We start from the raw sequence: 19,148 nt of genomic DNA, 5'->3' as shown, positions 1-19,148 counted from the left end.
GTGCTAATACGCACGCGCAAAAATGAAGCCGCGGCCTACTGCGCATGCGAGCGGCGATCGCTTCGCACCGCGGAGTTCGGGCGCACGCGCAGTTGGCTCACAGGTGGCAGAGGCGGGTTCTGCGCACGCGAGGAGGGAAAATAAACAAAGTAGCGGGTGTTAAAGCGCAAGCGCAGATCTAAGCCGCGAGGGTTATATATGTGGAGTTTTGCGCATGCGAAAAAGAACAGCAGGCTTTCTCCGGGCTGACTTTCCGCTTCGTTGTACATATATGGATGAGAAGGAGGAGGAGCTTGGGGTCAGTTATTTTGTGGTTTGACCTACTTTCCCAGGTTGCTGAGCAACGTGGGAGGCCTTTGGAGGCCGAAGGCGCACTCTAACTAGGCACAGTCGCGCTTGGGAGGCTACCTTTTGTACACTGTAATTCAGCACAAGGAAGAACTTGGCAACAGGTATAGTGGGCTGATGCAATGTAGTGGTTACCGTTAGAGCGTCAGTTTTGGAATGGAACTGGACATCCAGCTGGACATCAGGAAAAACTTCCTGACTGTTAGAGCAGTACCACAATGGAACCAATTACCTTGGGAGGTTGTGGGCTCTCCCACACTACAGGTATTCAACATGCAGCTGGTCAACCATCTGTTAGGGATGCTGTAGGGTGATTCCTGCACTGAGCAGGGGATTGGACTCGATGGCCTTATAGGCCCCTTCCAACTCTACTATTTGAGGTTTCTATAACACCTGAGCTCCAATTCCCATTCAAACATGATGAAGTTCACCTTTCCCAATCACACTCAGCCTAACCTACCTCACTGGGTTGTTCTGTGGAGAAAAGGTGCCCGAGCTCCTCGTAGGGGTGGTCAGAGAAAATGAAATAAATAATGAACAGGGAAAAGTTCATAGCTGAGTGGCAGAGATGTGCTTTACATGTAAAAGGTTCCAGGTTCAATCCTCAGCATGGACAAGTTTGGCTGGGAAAGATGCTGTCCTTCAGGATGGACAAAAGACAACCAGACAGGCTATTGGGTTGGCTGATTCTTCCCTGTTTCTGATTTCCAGTGGTGGAATCATAGTAATCTGCAATCTCAGGATAATTTGCTTGCATGTATTCTTGGCCTAGGTAATAGTTTTTATTTCAGCCATACTGCCCTCTTTGGCATGACAAGAGTGTAGCCAATGCTGGGGAAGACAAAGCTGTACTTGGTGAGTTGGGTAGAGCAGGATGGAAACCGCTTGGTGCGGGGAAGAGCCAAGACAGCATCTGGCATGAGATGAGCGGAGCTATAGTGATCTAGAATTTGACTGGCTTTTCAGCTCCCAATACTAGTTACTTGACAGAACATTTTACAGCTGGACTTGTAAAATATGGGTCATTTTGCAATCCTGCCTAGGAAGGCTTGCTACTTCTCAATAAAATTATCATTGTGTCTTTTATGTTTGTGATAGTTTTACATTGCCCAATGCCATACTGATAGTAATAAAAAAGTGGCGGGGAATTGGTAGCAAAAAAATTAAAATTACTAGGTATGTTGAAAATTAGCTTGAACAGACACCCTGGCATGTGGTTAGGTAAACCATGTGGCCTTCATCCTCTTTAAACATTCATAGGATTGTGCCCTTAAATCTAGAATTGCCAACATATTTACTGTCCCTACTCTGGTGCCTTTTATTGATAAATAGTAATTATACAAGTGGAAGTTTATCGCCAGGAGAGTTTCACCTCCTCAATTTCTATGTTCCAGGCTCCTGCTAAAGACTCTGAAGCAGAACAGGTTAAAAAAAAAAGTGGCAACCACATTTTTTCAGTATCTTCTTTTTGTGGTCAGATTTAGCTGCTTGAGAGAGTTTATAACAACATGAATCAGTTTCTCAGTCTCTAATAGTTTTAATTCAGAAGAGACAAAATTGTTTGTTATATCTTTCTGAAGGTGAATGGACATTTTAAAATTCAGTGGGCCATCAATGCTTCTGGTAGCATAGGGTTTCACCAGTGCCTTGATTTGAAAGCATAGCTATTTTGCAGTTGTTTTAGTGTATATCTGCTGGATGATAATGTCATTGATTGGCCTTATTTTTTCACATTACTAGAAATTAAATACTTGCATCAGATTGGTTTTTCCAAACTTCATATAATTTTAGATTTCTGATAGAGAGCTCCTTCATTGCAATTTCTTTTCTAAATAGAAGAGTCCCAATTGTTTTAGCCTATATATGTATGTCATGGAAACATTCTAACCCATCATTACTTCTCTCATCCCAGGCTATTTTGCTGACTGCCTTTGCCTATTTTAGTGCTGCATTATTTCATCAGGTTTTATTGTATCCAGACAGGTGGAAACAAGAAACTTTCAGCAAGGGAGAAAGCTGCTGTGATGGGGAGGCTTCTAGTCCTAGAAGCAAAATAGCGCTCTGTCTTACAGTTCAAGTCAGATCTTATTGATGCTACTATCTTGGGCCAATCTTCTTCTTTTCTCTACCTCCATCAGTTGGCACTTTGCCATTATGTAGTTTGGGCAATGTTATTACTAGACACAGTGCATCATTAATTATTGCTATTCTTGACAAGTAAGAGCACCTTTAATGTTGGACCTCTTTATTTTCTGTTGTCGGAATTTTTTTTTGCATAGTGACTCTGCACAGTGTTTCAAGAAGTATTACAAAATTTCAACTTTCTGCTGTGTTCTCAATGAGCAGGAGTGCAGGATTACTGCAGGGAGATGTTGTTCATATATTGTTTAGCAGAGGGCAGTCTGCTTATAGATATCTGTTCCAAGACCTTTATTATTAACTCTAATAATAAAGGTAGACATTTCTTTGTTTCAGTGGGAGTTGCATATATGAAGAGCAAAAAGGAAGCACATGCAATTCATTTAAAGCTGGCGGTGACCAAACAAGAACGAGATCTTGGGATTGTGGTGGACAGCTTGATGAAAATGTCCACCCAGTGTGCAGCCGCTGTAAAGAAGGCAAACTCCGTGTTAGGCATTATAAGAAAAGGAATTGAGAATAAAATGGCCACTATCATACTGCCCTCACACAAATCTATGGTGTGACCACACTTAGAATACTGTGTACAGTTCTGGTCACCACACCTAAAAAAGGGTATTAGAGCTGGAAAAAGTGCAGAAAAGGGCAACTAAAATGATTAAGGGGCTGGAGCATCTCCCCTATGAGGGAAGGTTACATCAACTGGGATTGTTTAGCTTGGAAAAAAGGAGGCTAAGGGGAGAAATGATAGAGGCGTACAAAATTATGCATGGTGTGGAATCTGTAGGTAGGGAGACATTTTTCTCCCTTTCTCGAAATACTAGAACCCGGGGTCATCCCATGAAGCTGATTGGTGGGAGATCCAGGACAAATAAAAGGAAGTACTTCTTCACACAGTGCATTGTTAAATGATGGAACTCAGTACCACAAGATGTAGTGATGGCCACCGATTTGGATGGCTTTAAAAGGGGGTTGGATAAATTCCTGGAGGCAAAGGCTTTCAATAGCTACTAGCCCTGATGGTTGTGTGCTATCTCCAGTATTCGAAGCAGTAAGCCTGTGTGCATAAGTTGCTTGGGAAGATGGGTGGGAGGGTGCTGTTGCACTATGTCCTGCTTTGTTAGTCCCTGGCCAATGTCTGGTTGGCCAATGTGTGAACAAAGTGCTGGAGTAGATGGACCCTTGGTCTGATCCAGCATGGTGCTTCTTATGTTATTATGTGAGACGAACATGGGAAACAAACAGTAGTAGAGGTTGTGATGTTTGTGCATAGCCATTGTGGTTGCATTTTATTGTCATATTTGATCTTCGTTATTATACAAAATATACAGAGTTGAAAATGCAAAGCTGGTAGCAGAGTTTGATGTGCCCCACTAGTGTGGTGGGACTAGGTCATCTGGCTGTGATTGTAGTGAGAGCACAGGTAGAAAGATGCAGCTGGCGTATGGGTGAGGAAGGGTATAGTAGAATGGACAGCATCACGAATCTCCAACTTCCTAATGTAGCACACGCACATTGGGATTCCCATCAGATTAGGGGGCATCAATAAACAGGATGGAGACATATTCAAAGAAAAGAACAATTCGCAAGGTGGTCAGAGATGGGTTAGGATACGAGCTTTGCAAAGTCACAGAAATGAACTAAATGGAACCAATATGATAGGAACAAAGAGGATATAATGCCAAATGAAGGGATCACACCCTCCTACTTTATGTTCATAATTTTAGAGTAATCTGATTCCTGTACTCATAATCTCTAGAGTAGTGGAATTACATAGTAGGAAATTCCCAGTTTACCCATAAACATGCATGGAAAGAGTGGTGGTAGTTAAATTCAGTCTCATCATTCTGACCACCCTGATTGCAAATATGCCTATATAGTTAAAGTGAGTCAAGAGGACAATCTGCATTAAAAGTGATGTTGAGTATGCAACCTAAGACGCACTTCCCAAATGCAGAATCCCCTGGGCTGGGGAATTACCTCCTCAGAAAGGGGATAGAAGCCCTTGTTTTAAAGTGAGGATGTCTGGACTAGTGTGAGAGCTCACTCTTGTGATGAAAACTACCTGGTGTTCATTCTCTGCTCCCAGGTTCAGGTTAGTTTCCAGTGGATCTAAGGCTGCATCAGACCATAGACAGGCAAAAGTTTTTTTAAAAAAACAAAAAAGAAAAGGCCATTGGCATTTCAGGGGAGTGGTCTATGCATTTTGAAGGTCCAAGGTTCGTTTTAATTAAAGGATCTCCAATAACAGGACTGAGAAAAACCTCTGCCTAAGATGGTGGAGAAGGAAGACAGTACTGGACTAGATGGACAATTGGCTAACAGAGTGCAATGGTGCTCCTTATATCCTGAACTTGAACCCACCAATGCCTCTTCTCAAGTTGGCAGGTGTAAATATAAGAAGATATGCCTTGGCCCGTCCAGAAAACATCGCCCAGAGATGTCTAGCCTGTATCTGACGACAGGACAGCCTTGAATTAACTAAAATTCCAGTTTTGTTTGCAGCACTTACACCCAATCCTGCTGCTTTGCCTCCAGTGCCTGTAATCAGGAATGCCCTAAAATTGTCCTCCCTATTTCTAAGAAGCCATTCAGAGTTCTTAGTAAGAGTTATAGGGAGATACTAACTCCTGCCAGACTGTTCCAGCATCAAGACCCATCAGGAAAAGCTTGGGGCTACTTTATACACATCTTGAAGTGGTGATCTTATAAGGGGAGAGCTAACCTTGCATCGCAGTGAGGGAACTACTCATCTCAGCATCCAATCTTGCAGACTTACTCACAGAATTTTGCAGTGGACCCAGACAGTGATAACTACAATTTGTAGTCCTGTGTTTCCCCACCCCTATCATCATTTTTCTTACCAGAAAAAACTCCATTAAGAAAAGCACAATGCCGTTTGACTGTAGGACTTTGAGTGCTCTGTCTGGAAGCTCCCTTGCCTGATGGCCAGTTACACTTGCCCGCCCCCCATCCCTCCCTCACAAGTGGTCAGCAGTTGCACTGAAGCTGCTCTCTGGAACCAGTCAGGACTCCCACCCATCTATCTGGTGTGTGACCCACATGTAGCTGACAGGGCCTATTTAGGTATTATGGCCTCCACATGGTGTCTGCTCCATGCAGCGGTCATGAAGTCTGGAGCACAAAGTGTGAATTTCCCCCTTGTGTGGTGAACTTCCACCCCACCCCAAGATATTCCTGGCAGTGGCAGCATGGAAGCTCTGTGTTGGATGCTATTTCAGACAGCTCCAATATAGCAATTGTAACATTCTTTGACATCAGACATACACATAACTCATTAGGCAACTGCAGCCTTTCCCAGCCTGGCACCTTCAAGATGTGTTGGACTACAAAACCCATAATTCCCTGCCAGCATAGCCATCAGGAAGGCTGGGCAACTATTATACTTTAAGTTCTCCCATTAGCAATTGCAGGCTAGTAGGAAAACGCCAGAAGATTCTGGCTGGTCTGAGTGGCCACTGGGAATAGTTTGGAAATGGGAATGATTCTTTCTTTCTGCCCCCTGCTTCTACTGCAGGCCTTAAGGAGGTAAAAACTTCAGTGAACAGCTGTGATTAGCTGGACAAGGGATGGTCTTGGTGAAGGCTGAGGAATGTGGATGGCAGAAGTGAAGTGTGGGAGCTAGGGAAATGTTTGTGTTGTATACTGGAACTGGCTTTCTTGGATGGAAGACAGAGGAGGGCAGGAGAACGTCTGATTACGAATTGCTTCAAAATAAATGTGCCTTAAGAATGGGGTTCGGGAGAGTTAGAGAGGGTGGGACCAGTTAGGATCATTTGGAGGAGCAGGTCAGCAGAGGGAAGTATAAGCCAGTATAAAGGAACATTTTGAAATGGTGTGAAGAGCCTTGAGGCTGTGGATCTAGGTGATGTACACATCTAAATAAAAGTAATTACCAGGTAAATGCAGAACTGCCCCCAGTCTCCAGGACTTGATTCCAGGTGTGACCTTTAATGCCATACATCTACCCAGCATGATGGATTGGCAAGATGGGAAGTGGCAGTCTCAGGAAGGGGAAGAGCCAGACCTGGGCTCCAGTGCACATGGAAGTAAGTCTGTTTGCATAGCTGATAAATCCTGAGCCGACCAGTTCCAATTCCAGCCTAAATCCAATCCTTCATGTACACCCACGGGAAATCCTCCTGAATTATACAGTCCAGTTGTACCCCCCAAAACAGATCACACCCTTCAGTAGGGCCTGGAAGCTTTCTTTACATTCCATAGTACCTTAATGCTTACTGAACATTGAAACTATAGACTGAAGCAGAGGGATCAAAGTTATTATGGTTGATTGTTACAATGACAGCTGAGGGTAGCTCAGAGCTGAGATAAAATAAGATCTGTGAATAAGATCTAAGAATATTGGTAGAACTAGCTTGTGTACTGCTAGGCAGGGCTAGGAAGGAGGAACTTCATCTCTGTCATCTAGATATGGCCTCTTGTCTAGCCCCTCAGCCTCTAGCTTGCTCATACATGCTGGGTGCCATTTCCACGCTTGCAACTTTGCTGGCATACAGCAGCCTTCCCCAGCCTGGTGCCCTCCAGATGTATACCCATAATCTTCATAGTCCAACACATCTGGAGGACACCACATTGGGAAAGACTGGGATACAGTAATCTCACCTGTTTGCAAGGCAAAAAACAAAACACACACACAAAAACCTTTGGCATTATCTTTGTCTCTTCCTTATGCTTTGTCTATATCAGAGTTGTCATCTTGCTACTTCTTCCTTTCTCCTTGTACTTCCTAACAAAACCCTTGTCTATGCTCTGGTCACCTCTTATCTTGACTTATTGTAATCTCTTCATTGCTGGCCTTCCCTCTTGTCACAAAAATAAAGTTCAAGTTCTTTATATCTCCGCTCCAGGCTGCTTCTCTTACTTTGCCTTTGCTTACTTTCCATGCTAGCCTCTCCAGGTTCCTCAGCCATCAGTTTCCTTTTCCACTTCTGCTATGTCACTACTGTCTCTGGGCATCACATAGCTTCCTTATTTTCATTTAAGCCCCTCCACAAGACCTACTTTTCCAACAAAGCACTTCTTGAATTCACATTTTACCCATTTACTCTTCCACTGCCACCTGACTTCCCCCTAATCCACCTCCATTGCCCTCTTACCACATCCTTATCTTCCTCAGTTAGTATGGACTGTAAACCCCTCTGTACAGGGACAGGTTTGCGGCTCATTCCGGTACAGTGCCTGGCACTCCCTTGGAGCTTCATAAGTAGGCTCTGAATTGCTTGCTGCCCACAATGCTCCTGAAAGGCCCACGGGCTTTTTGCCACAAGGATAGTAATAGAAAAGGCGTAGCATCACAGAGACGTGGGCATCTGCTAAGGGAAAGCCATGAAGCTGCTGGACAGAGGAAGGAGCAACAAAGTCTCCCACCCACCAATGATCCTCGTGGGCATTTCTTTATCTACTCCTCTCATACATGCTCTCTTTCACCCCTACCATGCACATGGTTACAATAAGTTAAGGCCCTTTATGGAACACAAATTTCTGTCTGTCAATACACTTAGCACAAGGCACATGGCGGAAACCTGCCCCTGACTTATTCCATTCTGACCTAAAAATTTCTAGTGAGGTACCCTCTCCACCTCTACCTTGTTTTCACTATAGTTACAGGTGGTGGGCAGGGAAAATCTCTGTCCCAGTTATTGGACTAAGTGCTCTTTCTCTCCACAGAAATCCCAACATGATTCACTCCTGATTTCTAAATGCAAGCCAAAGATTCTGTTGCCCCTGCCTCCCTTGAATTGCACAACATTTCCACTTTCTGTTGTGGGTGCAAAGGAAAGAAACCAGAAAGCAAAATCCCACCCACCCTCTTCTCCCTTGCTGCAGCTCTTCTCCAGAAAGAATTAAGTGGTATTTAGTGCCAAGACTGCAAGATACCTTGACACTGGGAAATGTCTCCCTTGCTGAAAACATCAAGGCATTAGCACATGTGCAATGAGAGCCTTGGTGCAGATCAAACGGAGTCCCCTCCCTGAAGGGAACGGGGAAGATTGCACATACACCAAATCCTTTGTGAGTCTTTGGCAATCAGGGCTTGCATTGCCGTTTGGTGGTGGGGAACCCGCTTGGAGCCCCAGTGAGGGGTCAAAGGGTTGCTGTGATCTGGAAGGCCCTAAAGGGTGGGCACACTACTGGTGACAAGACAAGACAGTGCAGCTTTCTGGGGAGGCAGCAAATTGATCCATTTTGTCTTCAATGCCCAGAGAAAGTGCTTGCAAATGCCAGGCCACATCCCTTGGTGGGCCTTGGCCCAACCCAATCACAGCTTCCCACTTGGTTCCCATTGCAGGGACTTCCCCCCAGTTGCATCTTGAATACATGAAGATTGTCTCCACAAAAGTTGCCTAGTCCAGTGTGGACAAGGGGCTGCTTTGTCCATGCAGCCAAGAGAAGAGTGCCTCAGAGGAATACGCCAAGGAGAGAAGTCCCGGGGTGTGTGTGAAGGTCTGGGCTCCAGGAGTGGCCAGCTAGATCACATTGTCAAAAAGCTTCATGGAATTCATGATGTTTTCATCCTGCCAAAGAGAAAATGCATCAAAGTTCTGGTTGTGGGGGGTGAGAGTTAAGAGGTTGAGGGGGGAATTAAGAAGAAACCAGAGTTACTGTGATGGAAGAGGATATTTCAGCTTTTTCCTATTCCCTTACAAACGGTAACTTTGACAAAAGTGACCTTTTAATCAACAACAGCAATAACTCCTCTTTTTTGGCTTAACATTAAAATAGAAGTCTGGATCCTGTGCCAATACTGCAATATCTTGTCCCTCTCCAATACATGGTGGTGACACATTTACTAGGAAATTCATTCTCCCTTTCTTACCCTGCCCCTCACTGTAAACTCTATAGCAGGGGTGGGCAAACTTTAAGACCAAAACAACTGGAAGACCACAAGTTGCTCTAGAGCAAGGCAGTAAGGCTGGGTGTGCCTTTTTGTTATCTGCTGCTACAAAAGGTTACAGTGGGCAAATGGCTACCAAGGGCCAACTGTATGTTACCTTCTGGCAAGACTCAATGAATTCTTCAATAGTCACCACACCATCCTTGTTCCGATCCATTTTCTGAAATGTAAGCACACACAAAAAAAGAAAATGGAAGGAAAGCCTTGCCTAGCAGCAGCCTCCAGTACATACAAGCCTACTACAACATCCAGAGTCAACAAGCATATCTCGAGCCCTAAAACAGCTGGTCTAGCAACCTGTCTCTGCTTTGGGGGAACAAGGAACCACTGGCAGATAATGGCTCCCTACTTCTCTAATACCATCTGACAAGTATCCAAGGGGACATCAGTGGCCTGGTGTTGCAAACAGGTTCAAGGCCATGGACATAATTGAAGGACTTACAAAAAAAAAATGAGGGATGGTGCCTATAGTAAAATAGGGAAGAGAGGAAGGAAGGATGCAAGGTGGGAAGGCTAAAGCTCTAACAAAATCTTGTTTTGAGGCTTCTAGGAAGAAGGTACACCCAAATATCTGGACCAAAATAACCCGCACTCTTAACTCACAGTCATGGGAAGATTTTTGTGGGTAAGGTACAAGATACTGAACCGGAAATGTCCTGATTTTAGGCTCACCTGAAAGAAGCTTTCCACATGTTCCCGAGGTGCTTCTTCATGCATGGCTGGATAGGTGTACTTGCCCATCATGTCATAAATGGATTTCATTATGTCCAGCATTTCCTGCAAGTCAGAGCACCAAAAGAGACTCATGAAAGTGGGCAGCACCAAGAGAGACAATCTGGTATCACCTGATCCATCTCCCTCTATATCGGCCTTCCCTGAACTGGAGCCATCCAGATGTTTTGGATGTCCGTTTCCATCTACCCCAGCCAACATGGCAAGTGGTCAGGAATTCTGGGAGTTATAGTCTAAAACAAATGGCGGGAGCCAGGTTGAGGAAGGCTCCTCTATATGTACCTCTTTGGTGATGCAGCCATCTTTGTTCAGGTCATAGAGATTGAAGGCCCAATTGAGCCGATCATCTATAGTGCCACGTAGAATAATGGACAAGCCAGCCACAAAATCCTGCAGAAAAATAAAGGAGAAAGATGGGGTGAAGAAACAATAAACTACAACCCAAGCACCACCAAGTGACTTATGAACTACAGCTGCAAGAACATGGAGCAGATGCAATGACTACAAACTGGTAAGTCCCATTCACAGCTACTAGAAAGGAGAACCCTCCAAGGGACAGAATTACTCAATATTCTAGAATTTAAGTCCCTTAGGGCACAATCCTATGCATGTTTAGACTCACAAAAGTCCTATAACCACCTGGCTGGGGAATGATGGTTGTAGGACCTTTTTTCAGACTAAACGTGTTTAGAATTGCATTCTTAGAGGCTTCCCTCTGGCCCTCTTTCTATTTGTCCTTTCATGACTCCTTTTTGACAACAGTCTGGAACAGTTTGCGGTTGGAACATCAGCAGCAAACTACAAAAGATTCTCAGGAGTGACTCCACTTTTCTTTGGCATTTCCTTCCAGAGCTCCTAGTCCGAACACATTTTTGATGCGATATAACCTTTTCCCATTAGGTGGCCAGGATTAAGTGTGTGGGAGGATGAAGTTTTAAATAGCTAGTATGTAATTAATTATTATTTTGCTACCCTCCCTGAGCACCGTGGGGTGGGAAATAAACTCTAAAGTAAGAGAAAGGGTGGAGAAAGAGAGGAGAGAAATATAAAAATGCATGCAAATGAAAGTTCACAAAACTTCTTAGAAGATGAATGAGCAAGAGGGAGAGCCGCTGTGGCTTCTGTGGTTGTTCACAAGAGAGTGAGCAAGTGCCTCCCTAATTTGCCAGTTGCCCTCACTCGACTCAGCACAGAGCCAGCCTTACTTTGGAAATGGTGGCAGCCTAGCAATGCAGATCCAAGCACTTCCAGCAGGTGGCCCCACTGACCAGCAATGCTCAGGTGTCTGCCTGGACCTGAGCTCCAAAGTAACATTTTAATATATTTTTATGGGTGATGGAGCTGTAGAACAAGCTGTTCGCATACACTGTATGTCTTCATGTGTAGTTCTATATCGTACATAGTTTTTTAAAGCCAGAACTGCTGTCAGCCGCTTGGGTGTGTAATTAATGTTGCAGTCCAGTTTGTGAAGGTTTGGGGATACATAATAAAGTGCTACTTTCCTACATGGTCTGTGCTTTAATTTGACACTTCAGCTTGTTGTCTGTAGGTGCCCTGGATATACGTCTAAACAGAAACATGGTTCCCTCATGAGTTCTGATGACTTGGCAGCATTAGACACCCTGCCCCAGGAAATGTTTAAATTAAACAATAAGATAAGTATTTTTATTTTGTGAGTTGCCGAGAGAATGTTTTGGTAGGGAGCTGCCAATAAATAACATAAATAAGTATTCATGGAATCTTACCTCAAAGCTGACAGAGCCGTCATGGTCGGTGTCAAATGCGTTGAAAAGGAATGTTGCATATGTACTGGAATCTAACGAGAGGGGCAACAAACCGAGTGATCAGGAGGCAACAGACTGCACCATTTACCATATTTCAGTAAATTAACTCGGTAGCAGGCAGGAAACAACGAGAGAAAGTGATGCAGCTTTTGAAAAGATGTTTCTAGGTGCCATTAAATGATTGTCCTTCCCTCAGAGGACAGAGGACATATTTATTTATTGTGATGATATTTATACCCTACCTTTCTATGATAAATTATGCACATGCTAGCTTACCAATAAGAATATATATCACAACAAGTTGAGAACAATCCTACAATAATAACAAATGAATCGCAGTAATAAAATAGCATAAAAACCATATGAGCAGCCAGTGAACTAAAGGGCCAATCCCTAAGGGGCTATAGGAGGTTGTGGGCCTCCCTTCCACCTACAGAGAGGGAGGTCCATGGATGGAGAAGGATGTCTGCTGCTGGAGGATTCTGCAGTGCAATGGTGTAAAACTCTGTTGCAGTATAGCTGGTGTTGGTGCTAGAAACAGGTATTCCAGGGGAGCCTTGGATCCACAGGATCCTACATCCCTTCATTCCACTGACACAGGCCTGGTGCTATGCCAGACCTGGAGCTGGCATAATAAATTCCCTCAATGGGGCGGGGGGAGAGGAATTAAATAGGAGAGGGGGAAATAGAGCCTTCCACCATGGCTGCAACAAGCCAGCAGGGCTTTGGATGTGCCAAAGCAATTCTCACGGATCCCCCACACATACACACACTTCCATAGGCTGCTCTGTAAAACATAAAATCGCTGACTTTAAAAAGCCCACTGGAATAAAGCAGTCTTAACACATTTAAAATTAGGCAAAGGGGAGGCAACAATTAACTGCAAGGATGCAAAATGGGCAGTTTGCTTGGGCAGGAAGGTATGCTTGACACAGTGGGCAGAGGAACTATGGGCACTTGAGAATGGCTATGCCAAGTCTCTCAGGGACATATCCCATATATATCTAGTAGCAGACAAGCTACTGGCCTCATCTGACCTCCCCATCTTTCCAAACCATATGCCCTTCTCAACGGGGAGCGGAACTCACCTCCCTGTGGGAAGAACTGTGAGTAGATCTGCTTGAAGCTCTCTTCATTAACAATGCCACTAGGGCACTCCTGTCAAATGGAAAAGTGCAGACAAATTCACCTTGGAAGAGCTAAAATAGACAATATCCCAAGTTAGGAGCAGCGTAGTGTGTAATCAAGGAGGGCTTTGAGCAGCAGACTCCCTTAGTTCCCCATGTAACCAGTGTCAGAAAGCAGATGACCCAGGGGAAAACTTGACAGTGGCATGGTCCCAAGCTGGGGCTGAGCTGCAGTACAGGGCTATGTCTGTGTATTTAAGCATTGCCTCAGAGAGCACACAGAATGCCACGACCTTTCTTACCTATTGGTGGTTACAAAACATAGCCAGCAAGATGAAGCAGGCACTCATTTTGTGAAGTGCCTCCTGTGGGCCAGAGGAAGCCACAGTGCCTGCCTGCCACTCAAACTGCACAGAGAAGATTCCCCTGTGCTATGGAGTCAGCCGCCACTGCATTAGGAGGAGCTGAGTAGTTCAAAGAGAGACAATATCACTGCAGCCCCAGGTGGAAACCAATACAGATTGATTTCCATGAGAATTAGTGGTGTATACTGGGTAAAGATTCAGAGAAAAAGTATATGAAAGAGAGGTATCTGGAGAGAGAGAGACAGCTACCCACAAGAGCTGTGTGGCGCTCCATTTTTGGTCCTGAGAGAGAGGAAGGAGCTTCCAGAATTTGGCCTAAGACTGGTAGTTGGTAGCATCTCTCTGTCGACACAAAAGAGGCTTGCACAATGGTTACAGTCTTGAGGCTGTGAGTGGGTAGATTATCAATGAGAAAAGATGTAGAAAAAATGGGTGTATGGTGAGTAGATGCTTATAAATGCGCTCTCTCCAACAATATGGAAAAGGCTGGTCTCTTCCTCCCTCCTTCCTTGCCCAGACTGTGAACCTCTCATTAAAAAAAAAGCCCTAGAGAGAAGCAAAAGAATAAAGCTACACAAGCATGTAAGGGTGCCAACAGGAAGGAAGGAGAGGCTCTTCCCAACTCACATTCTTGAAGCCCCGGTACAAGACCTGCAGCTCCTTGCGGGTGAACTTGGATTGCTCCTGTAGCTGGTCCAGGCCCTCGGGCCGGTGACAAACAGTAGAGAGCTCAAACTCATCCTCTACACTGTCTGCAAGAAAAAGAAGAGGCTCAGAAGTATAGCCTGGGCAGACCCCGCCTCCATTTCCTGCCTTCCATCTCTTTCCCTTCAAAGCAAGATAGCGACATTCCCTCCCACCCCTGCATTGGTACAAATAGATTCATGGCACATGGCTTAGACTTGAAACAGACCTCCTTCCCTTTTCCTGGTACAAGAACACACTGCATATGCATGTATACCTGGAGTTGTGGGGGCTCAAATTTCTGTTGCAGCTAGAAATCCAGTGCCTCAATGGTTTCTTCCTATCCTAGAGAAGGTCAAAACTGTTGCTGCAATCAAGTTAGAGCCCTACTTTTGAAATTTCTGCTAACCATATTTCCATATTGTGACAGGAGTGCACGAAGACAGTGATAAACATTACATTCCAGCCAGGTTTGGACAGGAGCTAGAGGCAAGAACTGACTTATCTGGTCTTAAGTTCTTATGTCTTCCATGAACACAGTGAGTGAATCATGTTATACTGTTCCCATTTCCCTGAGCAGTGAGAAGTTCAGCTGCGGGGTTTAGATTCCTTTGGGTGAGAGAGCACACTTGAAGCTTATAGAATGTTTGCAATATCTGTTGACTTGTGGATATGCAAGCAGAGAGATTTTTATAACAGGCTACACAATCATTAATACTTCTTTAGATTCCAAAAGCCCAACTGCAACCCAAAGATGCTTCAGTTTTAGCCGACTCTCAGCTAAAACTGAATTTGGCTCTCCATCTGGGTGATCAAGTTCAAACAGCTACTGAGTGTTTCAGGCATCAAAGAACATGCAGCCCTTTTTATTAAGTTCCTGCGCACCTGTTAGTTCCTAAGTAGACAAAGTTGGCTAGGGATCAGCCCATTCATAGTAATCATGAAAGCAAAACTTGTAACGCTACCAAAGCATACACTGACTAGTTTTGATTAGAACCACAAGCACCCCTCCCCACCAGTCATATGCACTCAGGTCCAAACACACACACACACATGCATATAAGCAATCTGAACGTGTGGCATTCATACCCTTTCCCCCAGGTCCCTTGGGTGACTGCATAATGGACACTTATGGAATTCACTGCTGCTACAAGATGTGGTCATGCCTTTAAAGAGAGAGTAGAAAAGTTCATAGAGGACAGGTAGCCATGATCGCTAAATGGAGCCTTCATGTTAAATGGCAGTATGCTACTGCTGGGGGCAGGACTGGAGGGCATAGCTATTGGCTTCACTTCATGCTCTGTAGGCTTCACAGAGATGTTAATGGCCCACTAGTGGATGAAGCACAATTGAGTCCGCAGTATCTATAGGAGGCAGGCATTGTTTGGCCTGAGCACATGGGGTCCTGGCCCCAAATCTATTTCCCAGGGCCATGGATCTATTCCTCAGAGCCCTGAGTCACCATTGGTGCCAATGGATGGTGTTTTTTCCTTAGCTCAATTGCCATTCTGGTGGCGATTTTCAAAGGGGATTGCAGATGGGGAGGGAAGGGTTAACTCCCTTCTCTGCATGCTGTAAACCCCCAGCACCCCCGCCATCTCCAAATCTTTTCCTGTGTTGCAATTATGCTTAGAAGAAAACGTTTCTATTGGTTTGAGATGATCTGGGGCAGAGTGCAAATTAACTGAAGAAATCATTTTATTTGAGTTTATTTGGAAGAAAAGTTAATTGGGTGGCTTTGCCTCCTCTAAAATTTTAATAAATCCTAGTAGTTATTTCTAAATTTGCATATTATTTATTATTATTACTTATTAAATTTATATACCGCCCCATAGCCGAAGCACTCTGGGCGGTTTACAAAAGTTAAAAACAGAGAACATTAAAAAGTATACACAATTTTAAACCATCAAAAATATAAAAAACAACAGTATAAAACAACAGTATCCATTTAAAACAACAGTTCTGGGGTCCATTAAAAAAAAACTTAGCTTATGTTGTTAAATGCTGTTAAATACCTGGGAGAAGAGAAAAGTCTTGACCTGGTGCCGAAAAGATAACAACGTTGGCACCAGGTGAGCCTTATTGGGGAGATCATTCCATAACTGGGGGGCCACCACTGAAAAGGCCCTCTCCTTTGTTGCCATCCTCCAAGCTTCCTTCAGAGTAGGCACTCGGAGGACGACCTTAGATGTAGAGCTCAGTGAGCGGGTAGGTTCATGTCGAGAGAGGCGTTCCGTCAGGTATTGTGGTCCCAAACTGTGTAAGGCTTTATAGGTCAAAACCAGCACCTTGAATTGGGCTCGTAAACATATAGGCAGCCAATGCAAGCAGGCCAGAATCGGTCTTATATGTTCGAACCTCCTGGCTCCAGTTATCAATCTGGCCGCTGCATTTTGCACAAGCTGCAGCTTCCGAACCGTCTTCAAAGGCTGCCCCACATAGAGGGCATTGCAGTAATCTAATTTGGAGGTTACCAGAGCATGGACGACTGAAGTTAGGTTATCCCTGTCCAGATAGGGGCATAGCTGGGCCATGCCACCGAGGCCACCTGAGCCTCAAGTGACAGAGATTGTTCTAGTAAGAACCCCCAAGCTACGAACCTGCTCCTTCAGGGGGAGTGCAACCCCATCCAGAACTGGTTGAACACCAACCATCTGATCAGAAGAACCACCCACCACCAGCATCTCAGTCTTGTCTGGATTGAGTTTCAGTTTATTAGCCCTCATCCAGTACATTGTCGCAGTCCATTGTTCAGCACATCCACAGCCTCACCTGATGAAGATGAAAAGGAGAAGGAGAGCTGCATGTCATCAGTGCACTGATGACAACACACTCCAAAACTCCGGAGTGCATATCTCAATTTATGCAAATGTTATGCAGATTTGTGTCCTGTGGGCCTGGCAGAGCCAGCTGCATTATTGGGCATCAACCCCACCAGCCAAAGGCCAATAAACAAAATGCAATGGGCCCCCGCATCTCTGATGTATAGACCCCATTGCACATCCTCACACACACACTCCTTCCCATCTTGAGTAAGTATTTTTCACAATGTGTGTTTAAATAGAGACTTGGACCAGAAAATGAATGCCTTGAAAATCAAATCAGAAAGAAGGAGCCATAGCAGAGAGGAAGGCAGTCTATAAGGTAAAATCACTTGATAGGAAGCAAGTTTCCTGCCATTGAGATTATACGGACTTCCCAGGTGGAAAATCCTAGAATCTGTTCAAATGTAGTCATTGATGATGCTCTGATTTTTCTTTCCTGCCATGTTGACAAGCAGTAGAAATACCAAGAGACAAGGATTTGTGTGTACTCTGTGCTAAAATTCTGCATCAAAAATTTGGCAGCCTGTATAAATCATGTAAATGTGCACCATTTCTCTTATTTGGCATAATTTATTTGACAGCCTTTACCATTTTGCATAGTTTATTTTGCTTTTATTTTGCATAGTTTATTTTGCATAGTTTATCATGCTTAAGGGGATGGGATGCATATGGAGCTATGCACAGCAATGAGAAGCCTCAAGCCTAGTCACTGGAAATCCTCCATAGCAACCTCTCTGACTACTTTCACCAGGAACAGCCCACGTAGTTCCCAATCCTACCTTTGAAAACATAAGAGCCAAAGGTGTGTATTTGAGTGTGTATTTATTGCATTTATTTCCCACCTTTCCTCCAAGGAGCTCAAGAAGAGGCAGTGTGAGTGGTTCTTTCTACCTACCATTAGGGTGACCATATAGGGCTCCTGTATCTTTAACAGTTGTATAGAAAAGGGAATTTCAGGAGGTGTCATTTGTATGCAGTCAGCACCTGGTGAAATCCCCTCTTCATCACAACAGTGAAAGCTGCAGGAGCCCTGCAGTCTTGACCAGATTCAAAAGAGGGCATGACTCCTGCATCTAACTGTTGTGATGAAGAGGGAATTTCACCAGGTGCTGCATGCATAGAAATGACACTTGCTGAAATTCCCTTTTCTATACAACTGTTAAAGGTACAAAAGCCCTGTCCTCCTTTCAATACGGTCATCCGAATTTTATCCTCACTGGGTGTAATAAAGAAGCAGATCCTGAGCAAGGAGGTCACCTTCATAACTCTTTGCTTCTGTTCTCAAAACTTGTCGGTTTTGTGACAGCTGCCTTTTGCTCTACCTGCTCTTCCAGGCTGTCTTCTTGTTGCTACATAGCTCAAGCCTCCTCTATCCATCAGCAGAATCTGCTAGTAATGAGTGGCAAAACCCCAAGATGGTAGAATGGACTGGACCATTTCAGACAGCTGGTGGGGAGGGCCATATTTCTGAAAGCTTACTTACACAACATGTTCCCTGCAAGTAGAAAACTAGCAGAGCAGGCTGGGCTAGAACATCTCTTTCTGTGAGGTGCTACTTTTGATTTGCTTTTATTACTTACATTTATTTATTTATTGGGGGGAGCATTCAACAGTGGTACCCCACCCACCTCGACATCAGAACAATCCCTTGTACCACCTTGGAATTCTAACATCTCATTTTGCTGTGTGTGTAAAGACCAGACCTTATTCCCTGATTCAGCTTTGTAAAGCAAGCCTGCTCCCAGAGTGCACTGCTGTGGTATGCAAACATAGGGAAGCTGCCAGGGTGGGTTTCACACATAGCTCAGCCAGGCAACTAAACCTAGAAGGCACACATCACCAGAACCCTCTGCAGGAGAGTGTGACCTTCAGAACTGCCATTTTGGTAGTTGCAGACCTTAAGGCAGTCCCTATCCTGTTTCAGACATTGTGTCGTGATATACTGGACTTGCCTACAGCAGGAGTGGACTACAATTCCCAGAAGCCCCTACTAGATTGGCCAATGGTCAAGAATGCTGGGAGTTGAAGTCCAAAATAATTGGAGATCTACTTTCTGCCCACCCCGACCTACAAAATTTGCTTAACTACAGGCAAACACAAGGATCTAGACCTTCCACTTGAGAGTCCTGATTGGCCAGTGTCTTAGGGCATGGCTAGATGAGGCAATATCCTGGGGATCGCCCCGGGATCATCCCTGTGTGTCCACA

The 19,148-nt window shown here is 44.6% G+C and overlaps 1 protein-coding gene across 4 annotated transcripts in view; it reads right to left on the bottom strand.

Moving 5' to 3' along the window:
- Window positions 1-7,157: 7,157 nt before the first annotated feature.
- The window catches only part of KCNIP2 (potassium voltage-gated channel interacting protein 2), a 128,505-nt gene continuing 116,514 nt past the window's right edge, over window positions 7,158-19,148 (bottom strand). For 3 of the 4 annotated variants that reach the window (XM_063132545.1, XM_063132543.1, XM_063132544.1), the window contains exons 2-8: window positions 14,060-14,184; window positions 13,029-13,098; window positions 11,902-11,972; window positions 10,439-10,546; window positions 10,097-10,201; window positions 9,522-9,584; window positions 7,158-9,044 (exon numbers count right to left, since the gene is read on the bottom strand). In XM_063132545.1, coding sequence (XP_062988615.1) covers window positions 8,997-9,044; window positions 9,522-9,584; window positions 10,097-10,201; window positions 10,439-10,546; window positions 11,902-11,972; window positions 13,029-13,098; window positions 14,060-14,184 — 590 coding nt within the window. In that variant the 3' untranslated portion in view covers window positions 7,158-8,996. The remainder of the gene's footprint in view (window positions 9,045-9,521; window positions 9,585-10,096; window positions 10,202-10,438; window positions 10,547-11,901; window positions 11,973-13,028; window positions 13,099-14,059; window positions 14,185-19,148) is intronic. The other variant, XM_063132541.1, reaches the window with a different exon arrangement.

The sequence above is a fragment of the Elgaria multicarinata genome, chromosome 8, assembly GCF_023053635.1.
Source record: "Elgaria multicarinata webbii isolate HBS135686 ecotype San Diego chromosome 8, rElgMul1.1.pri, whole genome shotgun sequence".
NCBI classification, from domain to species: domain Eukaryota; kingdom Metazoa; phylum Chordata; class Lepidosauria; order Squamata; family Anguidae; genus Elgaria; species Elgaria multicarinata.
This window is presented reverse-complemented; position numbering and strand designations above follow the sequence as displayed.